At 52.8% G+C, this 10,691-nt stretch overlaps 2 protein-coding genes across 2 annotated transcripts in view; both read right to left on the bottom strand.

The window, feature by feature from the left end:
* Positions 1-234: 234 nt before the first annotated feature.
* Positions 235-7,128, bottom strand: LOC149348029 (uncharacterized). The gene is made up of 3 exons (XM_089541664.1): positions 7,000-7,128; positions 3,599-3,909; positions 235-1,957 (listed from the first exon to the last, which is right to left on the bottom strand). Exons 1-3 carry the CDS (start codon positions 7,126-7,128, stop codon positions 235-237), a joined length of 2,163 nt encoding a protein of 720 aa, XP_089397790.1.
* A 1,293-nt stretch (positions 7,129-8,421) lies between these two features.
* LOC149348028 (fatty acid synthase-like) overlaps positions 8,422-10,691 on the bottom strand; it is a 74,366-nt gene continuing 72,096 nt past the window's right edge. The window contains exon 29 of the mRNA XM_089587873.1: positions 8,422-8,555. Within this exon, the coding sequence (XP_089443999.1) occupies positions 8,442-8,555 (114 nt within the window). The 3' untranslated portion in view covers positions 8,422-8,441. The remainder of the gene's footprint in view (positions 8,556-10,691) is intronic.

The following is a 10,691-nucleotide window of genomic DNA, read 5'->3' as shown; positions in this document are numbered from 1 at the left end:
TAAATCCCGGGTGCACGTACAAACGAGGTTTCCAGGGTGAGTGGAGTGAGCTGGTGTCCAAAATAGTGACACTTATCGTCGGAAGTATGATTTATTCTTTCAAAAATGTGAGTAAAAACAAATCAAAGTACCCACTTAATCGTTTTTGCAGGAACGAACTGCAACCTAACTGCTCATGCAGTCGGGTTTATTTGGCACTGTTCCCATGTTTGCGTTGGGAAAACACTATGTGCCTCAGAAAAACAGGCACTGACGACTTCCATCCCGGGACGATGCATCGAAGCAGCCGAAAGCGTCCCCGAATTCGCTCGAGTTCATCGCTACATTGCACAGTTCCGGTCCACGAGGGTGGTCGCAAAAACTGCTGCAGAAGTTCACATAAAATGTCTGCAGTCCCGTCAACTGCTCCAGGCCCTTCAACCTGTCCAGGCGGCCTCGGGTGCTCTCCCTAAGCGCCACCAGGGCGACGTCCAGGGCGTAGAGGCGCGCCACATTGTCTTGCTCCCGGCTAGTCTTGGCTAAATCCAGGCGGCACTTATTGACCTGCCTCCACGTGTCCGTCACAACTGCTGAGCCATCGATGAAGCGGCCACGTTCGTCTAGTGCTCTCACCATACCTCTGGCAAGCTGGAAGCCCAGTCCGCTGTAGGCCAGGACGCCGGTGTCGTGGCGGTAGTACGAAGGGGGGAACAGAGCCGAGAGACCGACGTTCAGGATGCCGCAGGAGTGCGAGTAGCGCACCTCTGCGTCATGCCACCGGATCCTGGCCGTCATCAGCCGGTTGTAGTAGCTGTTGGTCATCATCTTCCTCACTGCTTTTCGCGATTCGTACCAGGACTTGTAGAAGCTCGTGGCCAGAGGAAAGCCCGCGTAGAGCTCGTCCAGCAGGTCCGAGTGGAACAAGGGTTCTGGCGGCCACACCCGACGAGTGGTCTTCTGGAGTAACTTCTCGACGGCCCAGAGCTTTGTCAAGTCCATCAGGTTACTAGAAGACCGCACGTCCCGTGTGACGACGTGCGTGGTCGTGTTGAGCACCGTGAAGACACGCAGCCTCTCGGCGTTCCCAAAGTACGCGAGGAACTGAGGAGCCACCAGTGCTAGGCCGAATGACTCCTGGACAGCCAAGAAGCAGGCGGTCTGGTTGTCGAACACGTCGCACTTTTTGCCTGGGCGGAAGCGGTCGAAGTCGGGGTTGACGATCCAGAGATAGGAGTAGGCGAATATCCATCCGATGACGTTCAAGAGCCTCTCTCGGGGTAGCGTTTCCAAGATGCGGAGGAGCCCGAAAAAGTGCCGCTCGCTATGTGCTTGGAGCTTGGTCACGGGTGAGAGATCAACGTCGGAGCCGAAGTGACGCTTCAGGAGAGAAAGCCAGGTTTCATTAGCTGTGGAGGAGGCAAGTGCCATGCTGTCGTTCAGGGACGCCACGAAGACGTCGCCTGCCTCCTCAAGCAATGCCGGGGACGTGACGTTTTTTCTAACAGTGGTCTCGTCCCGACGCAGCTCATCACATGCTGCACCCGAAAGCTGCGCTTCCTGGTGTAGGTATGCGGCCACGTTGCGCAGGAGCTCATCGTATTCTCTGACATCCGGGCAACCGGAGAGTTGTTCCATGCGGAGGAAGGCCACGGATCCCATTTCGTCAAAGGTGACGACCAGAGGGTTGTCGGCGTTGGAGTAGACAAACCTGATGTCGAACAGCAGCGGTATCCTCCAGTTGACGGCCAGGTCGACGAGAACGTCCAATGGCTCGGCTTCCTTAGGAGGTTTTTGGGGCCATGGTATCTTGCGAGCTTTCATGAAGTCCGCAAATGGTTGGATGCTATCGCCAGCATGCCGTGCGAGGCAGGCGCTGAAAGCGGTGAACGCCTTGTAAGCCGCGCTGGAGTTGTGGTCTCCGGGTACTAGGCCACGTTGGATCATGTTCTTCACCTTGTCCAAGTAAGGTGTCAGTTGACTGTACGGAAATGAAACCAGAGACACATGGTTAATACTGCTCCACTTGCAACTCCTAGGAATCAAAGAAAATCAGGGGCACGAAATTCACGACGTCCACTACGACTGGGTGAGAAGAAAAGACTGATGTTTACAGCAATACGATTGGCCGATTAGCGTTCAGGATATCTATGGTTGCCAGCCTGCAAATTCAATCCTGCTGAAGCTGGAATCGGTGCAAAGGGAGAGGGTTCATCACTTTCTCCTACGTGGACGCGGCAGCGTTCACGTCGGGTCCTCGCCGTCGCTAATAATCAGGCCTGATTATTCGCATGAGGCTACATCAGCACAGATTCATCCAAAATGGAAGAGGAGGTGGCCATTGCGCTCGCTCTCGCCTCAGCTTTTGCCACCAATTTTCTCAAGACTCAAAATGCACCCTATCCGATTTCACCAAATGCCCGTACACCGCGCCGAGGCTCAGAGTCTACACTTCTGGCACCCCATCCGCTCCGTAACCCTTCTCTGGACCCCCGCACACGCAGACCTCCCGGGTAACGAGGAGGTCCACTACCTCGCCCGAGGTCTGACTTTCCGGGCTGGAGTTGGATCCCCTTTGCTATCTCAGTAGTGTCTGCTTACATTCAGAGATAGCCTCACGCACTACCTCTCGAGATATCCGGCGCGTTTACGCACCGCTGGCTTCCACTGGCGGCGACTCCAGACCCGTACTGCCCCCTACCGCATTCTCCTTCTTGCCCGCTACCCCGATCAGTTCCTCTCCTTCTGTAAGCTCTGCGGAAAACCGGGAGACTTTCTTCACGTCCTCCTCACACGGCCTACCTTCCCACACTCTCCATCCCCAACCACGGCTGAGTCATACTGGGAGACTCTCCTGGCCAGCTCCGCTGCTACAGCCTAGCGCCGGATAATCACCGACGCCTTGAAGCGGATAGCCCTCCAAGAGGTGTCCTCAGCCCTTTAAGGTCAGCCTCCAAGGACTGGGGATTGCCCCCCCCCCCCCCCCCCCCCGCATTGCTTGGAAATGAATGTTTTCACCATCACCACCACTACGACTGCTCGCTGCGCACCCGCAGCGTTGCTATAGCGACGTTGATGTGTCTACGCATGTTGCCTACTTCCCAAGGCATTGCGTCCTCAAAGCAGTTCGTGGTGCTAGCATGCGCTGCAAGTTCGAGTCACGTGCTTGAACATTCTACTTGAATAGCGCCGGGGGAGAAGGCTCACAGTGTACTCGTCTGCTTTCACGGCGGCGTTAACTGAATATGTACGTAGGCAGAGAGCGTTGCCAGATCGCAGGGATGGCTTCGCAAACATAACAGCAGTGACGAAGGTCTGCGCAAAGTCCTGCCAACTTTTCGGCGCTCCGGCGCGCGCATTGCTTTTGCTTTCACGTGTTTTTGTTTTCATTTGCATTTCTTTCAGAAGGGGCAGACACTTCGCCGTTCCCTTCTCAGAGCGAGATAGTTACAGTAGCTTTTCTTGTGTCATAACCAAGTGTAAATTTAGCATGTTAGGAAAAGCCATCTTGGGCACACGGTAGTTCAGAACTCAGTGAACAGCTCTTCGACTGCCCTTTCAGTCAAGTGAATAAACGCATATCTAGAGTGCAATGGTGATACAAATGTGAAGTGGAACCCACCTTATCCTTCTCGAGCGGTCGCCTCCTGCGCCGCCGCAGGTGAACGCGTACAGATCGGCGCAGGGCTCCCTACTTTCATCGATGCGCCTGGATAGCAGGTCCGCCTGTTCCCGGCAGTCGGCAGTGTCGCAGCCCAGCATAGAGGTGAGGCGCTGCGCCTCCAGCCGCACCTGCTGGCGCATGAGGAGCACGGCCACGGCCAGACCCGCGCAGGCGACCAGGAGGCACACCGCGCAGGGCAGCAGGTTGGTCTGGCGCTGCCGCAGCGTCGAGAACACCGAGAACGGCCCGACGCTGGTCCCGGGAAAACGCTGCTCGCCAGCGGACAGAGGGACGCACCCATCAGGACCACAGGGTAAGAACCCAAGGAGCGTGTCATGAACAGTACACGGCTGACTCTTCCTTGGCCGCATAAAACTGTATCCACCTAAAGGAGCCTGGCGTGAACAGTACACGGCTGACTCTTCATTGGACGCACCTGTATGATATGGCACGTGTGGCTTAAGTCCCAAAGCTGTGCAGGGGCTGCGAGAGACGCCGTAGGAGTAGGCTCCGGACTAATCTCGACCACCTGAACTGCACTGACACCGCGCAGCATGCGGACGTCTTTTAACGCGATAGCTTTAAGAAGCAGAGCAGAATGGCGGGCCTCTTGGTATGTCATGTCAAAGAAGAAAAACCAGCCAAAAAAGACGAACACACAAGGAGAGAACAACCAGCTTTTGAGAACAAGGAGAGAACAACCAGAGAACAACCAGCCTTTGTCCTGTGTTGTTCTCTCCTTGTGTTCGTCTTTTCTGGCAGTTTTTTTTCTTTGATAGCTTTAAGGGTTCCGTTGTGTAAAAAGTCTGTCGTCGTCGGTACCGTCGTCGGCGTTGAGTGTGGAAAATCCGGATTGGTCCTAAAAGTGGCAAAGGTGAGGTCAAGCGACCTTGAAACGTCATTTCAACCTGCCCACTCTGGCAGGTGGCAGTTAAATTAGGGGTTAGTCGCGACAGGTTGCTCGGGAAGGGCAACCTTGGTCTCTCAAGCCCCACTGGTGGCAGCACCTGTCGGGGCAGTGGTGTATCACTTAACCGCTGCACCACTACGACTGGTATGAGGACTTCCTGCGATCTATGAATCTAGAGAATGCAGAATTCCACATATATGGACATGCAGACAATTCTCAAGGAGGCAGAGAAGTACTTGCGCGAGAGGGATCTAAGCATTGTACTCTTAACGGCAGGTTAAGCGTTATGTGATGTTGAAAGAAACAGCGCCCTTGTCTGCGAAGTGATATGCAAAGAAGACCTCAGGCTAATGAATGAATCCATTAACGCTATTGTGTCGTACCCTTAATGCGGAGCTTATGTGTAGCCTCCAGTTTTTACGAAATGCGGCCGCGGCATCTTGTAATCGATCCCGCGACGTTGAGCTCGGCAGCCTAACGAAATTGCCGCTAAGCCACGGCGTCGGGTTGAAACTGCTTTGACCTGAATAAGTATTCTAGCGTCCGTGGGTTAGGCATATTGTTCATCGAATCGGAATGAGACCACGCGGGTTTGATCACTGCCACGGCTGCAAAGTCCCCATGCAGACTAAACCCAACACGGCTGTGTGCTGTGCGATGTCAGTGCCCGATAAAAAGCCCCAGATGGTCGAAATTAATTCAGAACCCTCTACTAAGACGGTCCTCGCAGGCCATGTTGCAATGGGGTACCATACCATACCATACCATACCATACCATACCATACCATACCATACCATACCATACCATACCATACCATACCATACCATACCATACCATACCATACCATACCATACCATACCATACCATACCATACCGATGCCTCTATGGGGGTAGATGATGTCTTGAACAGGCGTCAAGCTACTCGCGCGAGGACTCAAGGGGACGCCGATGATCCCAACAAGAAATGCAGAAAAGGAACATGTCGCGAAGAATGCACGGTTGACTATTCCATTCCTGCACTGGCAGACTCGGTTAGCGGATATACTGGTGTAGTGGTCTCGGGAACTTAGGTTTTCTTTCTAACCATTTACAAAGAATACCTTTAAGGGGGATTTTTCCCGCGGTAAATGATGTCTGGCAGTGGCGGTGCGACCAGGGGAGGCGGTGGAATCACTTCTGCAAAAAAAAAAAAAAAAGAAAGGCGCCGTAACTGTTTCAACCTCGCTGGACGCCTCAACCGCAAATTGAGAGAACGGCCAAAGAAGTTATAGCCGATTTCGCTCACTTGACCAAATCCGAAATATGTGCGCTATCACGCCGCGTATCATTTCGATTTCGGTTCGAGGCTAGGGTTTGAAGTTCAGTCTTCGGACAAAGATCGGCGAAATCGATGTTTGGGGGCCTTAGTGGTAGTGGACTATAAAATTTCTGGTACCGCTTAACGCACCTTAAGAGGGCACTGCGATACTGGCATGTTCTGGATCCACTGCGCACGGTTGAAAGTTGATGAAGACTGCGACATGCAATGCACATCGCAATAGAGAGGCAGTTGAACACGAGGCAAGGCAGAAATTTGGGCAAGTTGGTAAGTATTCATGATATTGTTCACAGCGCAACAAGAACGGGAAAAACGAAAGACGAAAGAGTAACACAAACAAGTTGAACACGAGGGGTGACCGGTTGCGGGATTGCATAATGATTTCCTTCTGTGACCGGCGAAGCTGCTGTGTTCGCGCCGGCGCGGGTTCGAAACCCAGTCGCTGGGCAGTCACGGCCATTTTTATGTTATTTCTGCAGTTGTAGCTTTCTTCAGACACTCAGACAAAGGGGGTTTTTTTTTCGAGACTGGAACCCTTAGTGCCAGCGCACAAGAAGGCCAGAAGAAGAAGAAGAGACACGTGCAAGTGGTCTTGCTGACCGCTACTCATTAGGACGTTGGCGGTAATGCCTTCCGTACAAACCACTACGTTCGCTCCAAGTCATTTTGCGGTGCGTATCGCTTACGACAGGATAACGGTTAAAATACGCGTCGAAGCATCGGTTAATGTCTCTGCATTTCTGTGGCAAGACATCTGATCATCGCCGTGAGCCGCACTTAACGGCAAGAACTCAATACATACTGAGCCGAATTTCACAAACCTCCAGCCACGATGGCTGCCGCCGTTAAGGCGCCGAGTGGTTTGGTTTATGGGGTTTAACGTCCCAAAGCAACTGCGGCTATGAGGGACGCCGTAGTGAAGGGCTCCGGAAATTTCCACCACCTGGGGTTCTTTAACATGCACTGACATCGCACAGTACACGGGCCTCTAGAATTTCGCCTCCATCGAAATTCGACCGCCGTGTTCGGGATCGAACCCGCTTCTTTCGGGTCAACAGCCGAGCACCATAACCACTGAGCCACCGCGGCGGCAATGTAAGCCTACCTACGAAGCGTGCGTGTCCACTTACGCGGCGTCCATTGATCGTGAATACTGGAGGCAGCTGACCGTCAGGAGAAGAACAGTCCAGGTGTGTGCGGCTCGTTGAGGTCTCTTCGTCGTCCTTCAGGATGACGGCGGACTTGCGAAAAACACGCATATTGGGTCTCTGCAGCTTGCTCCGAGTCGGTGCTCTGGTATGCGCGCGCCCACGGGATCGCGTGCACATGCGGCCGTGAACGTTTTCTTCACTCTAGGAACGAGCTGACGATCACCAGAGGGCGGGAGTAGACGATGAGTAGGAAAAAAAAAACACTCCCTCAAACAGCAGAGAGGCCTGTTCGCATTGCGAAAACTTTTTACAGGCTGCAATAGGGGTTCTACTGAGATTTTAACAAATGTCAAGAGCAATACTCGCGGAGGATGATGCTGGTACTTACTGCCTTCCTTCGGGAATAAAAAGCAGATGTGGCTACTGTGCCTACGGCTGTGGCTGCTACTACTAGGTTAGGGCGATTCAGCCCGACTACCCGAGTACAAGCCCGACCGCGGCGGCCGCGTTTCGATGGAGGCGAAATGCAAAAGGCGCCCGTGTGCTGTGCGATGTCAGTGCACGTTAAAGATCGCCAGGTGGTCGAAATTCTTCGGAGCTGATGATGATGACGTCCTCAGGCTTAATGGCACATACCCACGGCGGGGGATATGCCAGGGTGCATAGCGGATAAAACGCACTCATGTACAGGGAATGGAGTATATTTAAAATTTTGGGACGCAGAGCTAGAATTTGTACAAAACAAAAAATACGGAGAAGGAAAAGTTGTGAATTCACATTCTAGCAGAGGAATCTACCAGATGAAATTATATAATCGTGAATATAATCGCACACTGGTTTCAGGGCATATCCCTTGGCGCTTGCCCCCTCAACTACAGTGCTTCTTGCTCTCCTCTTTTTCTTCACTCCCACCTTTCTCATTTCTCTCCCGGTGCGGTTGAGGGGTCCACTGAGCCGTGAGACAGTTACTGAGCGTTTCCTCTGCTGGAAACTTTTTTTTTACGAATACGTCTACTAATTGTATCCCTTGTCTTTCACACATCGCATCATACTGTCTGTTAAAAGATGTCTGTACTGTAGTAGCCCGCGCCTCATAAGGACACTGGCAATTCTGTTAGTTCACTGAAATAGAAAAGGGTTTCTCTTGGGCTCACTTATTCCACGAAATGCGCTAAACGGCTTTTGAATCCAACCTCCCGCCACCGTCGTCTCTCCCAGTTATGCAGCGTGCATACTCCTTCAGGCTGTTTAGTGTGATTTCGCTACTTTAACACCGAGACCTTGTACACAAAAAGAAGTCCTTTTTTTTTATTTGATTGCTTCGGCAGTAGACATCCCTCGCAGGACGCGCGAGGACGTTCTTGAAGGCGCATAGATGGCGCTTGCTACCGTTTTTCGTGAGCATGCTTTGTGATTGGTCTTCAGTGCTGCACTTGCTTAGCAATGATGGCAGCGCACCGCTGGGCGCCTTGTCCGAGCACAAAGTCTTCGTGTCGGCCGTCCACCACCTCCACTTCCACCTTGCCATCGCAGCACTTCAAAAGATAAGAAAACGGCACAGGTTAGAAGTATAAGGCGCTGAAGAACATTGTAGGTGGCAGCCAGCGACGCATCGCTCGGGTTTATACCCATCGTTAGCGAAGTTTCCTGCGAGTTGTTTTCGATAGTGAAAATATACTGAAATCTCGGCGACTCCCTATGCAACAGAAAATTTGTCTGATTTAAGCGTAGTTGAAATTGAAGGGCGCCAATTGGTTCCACTTAAAATACGTGGGACCAAAGCAAAAGTTTAAATAAAACTAAAGTTAGAATTTGGCTGGTTAGAATTTAAGAGGCCGCACCCCACACTGGACAGCGGCCATTTTATCCTGGAGACACTTTCGGACCTCCCAGACCCCTCACCGAGCACACACCCCTACACTCACAAATGGAACTCGCCGCGGTGGCTCAGTGGTTACGGCGCTCGGCTGCTGACCCGTAAGACGCAGGTTCGATCCCGGCCGCGGCGGCCGAATTTCGATGGAGGCAAAATTCTAGAGGCCCGTGCGCTGTGCGATGCCAGTGCACGTTAAAGAACCCCAGGTGGTCGAAATTTTCGGATCCCTTCACTACGGCGTCCCTCATAGCCTGAGTTGCTTCGGGATGTTAAGCCGCAATAAACCAATAAACCAAACTCACAAATGGGATGACTTCCAGGCCTGCGCGCCATGGAGGGAGCGCACACTATGCATACCATCTAAGCCTTGACCCAACCACTTTCACTGGGTACAGAACACAGCACAGATGAAATCCCACAAGAACCCTTCCCCCTTTGTAGACAGCGGCCTAGCTCACCTCTGGCAAGCGCACCAGTGTCTTTTCCCGCTGGAACCACCCCAAAACACAACCGCAGCACACAGAAGACCACACTGCTCTCCGTAGGCAGCGAGATTGAAAGCCACGCTATTCCAATCACCCAGAACCAATGGCGTCAGACATGCGATCCGATGCAGGACAATCTAGGCATGAAAAATGCATGGTACCGCCTCCCTCACCTCCTCGACCAGCACCGCCACTGCCTCACTGCTATCGTCCAGCGATTCCCCGGCTTCGACGATTCCCCGTCTACTCCCTTCCGCAGCTTACCCTCTCGACGGGGGAACTCGACAAAATAGACACCCTCATCTGCAAAACCTACAAAGTCACCGTACGCCTGCCCCCCTGGCACCTCCACTCCCGGCTTCAGCGCTGGGCTTCTACAACACGGCAGCGGAACTCGTAGAAGCCCACTTAGTAAGACAATATGAGTGCTTTTTGCACTCTACGATGGGCCGCCACATCCTCTGCCTCGTAGGCGTCCGTTACGAGTCGATATTTTCTGGCAACCCCCCCTCCCAAACTCTACAATCAACCAATACTTGGACATTCTTTCCCTTCCCCGTAACATGCACCCTGCCTTCCATGCAGGTCGAAGACGGAAAGGGCGCAGACTTTGCACAAACACGACGAAAATAATCAGGAGATGGCCTATGTGGATGCCGCCGAGTATCGCCGCCGAGACGCCTTTGCACTCACCGTTACGGACCATACTGCTCACCTCACTTCTTTCGTCTTCACCGCGACTGCCTCCCCCGATCTCGCCGAGCAGGACCCATCGCCCTAGCCATCACCGCCTCCAATCAAACCACCAAAATCAATAAGAGCGGTTTCAAAACCGCAATCAATGATTTCTCTAAATGGCGGACCTCTCCTATCACCCTCCGCCTTCTAAAAACTCAACTCCGCCCCACACACACCATTCAGTTTATATCTGGACCTCGTACACTCCCACCAAGGGAACGAGGCGACCCACTTACACGAGTGTCACAATCCGAGCGGGGCCCACCCTCTATCTCCGTCACGGAGCGAGGTCAGCGAATTACTGGTCGACAACTTATCACGAAATTATCGAAAATTACCGACTTCTCCGACGCCTTTACCGAGTGGCCAGCAGGTTCCTATCTCACACACATTAAATCTCTTGGCGCCAGCTCCAAACGCAAGCCTTCCAAAATCCCGCAGTTCTCTTCCGTATCAACCCCACGTACTCTTCTCGCTGCAGATTCTGTGGTGTGCACACTAGCCTATACCAAATCATGGGGATCTGTTCTATAACCCTCTTTCCCCTGGTCACTACCGAGGAGCAGTGGGAG

The sequence above is a fragment of the Amblyomma mixtum genome, chromosome 4, assembly GCF_055824585.1.
Source record: "Amblyomma mixtum isolate Tamu chromosome 4, ASM5582458v1, whole genome shotgun sequence".
Lineage (NCBI taxonomy): Eukaryota > Metazoa > Arthropoda > Arachnida > Ixodida > Ixodidae > Amblyomma > Amblyomma mixtum.
This window is presented reverse-complemented; position numbering and strand designations above follow the sequence as displayed.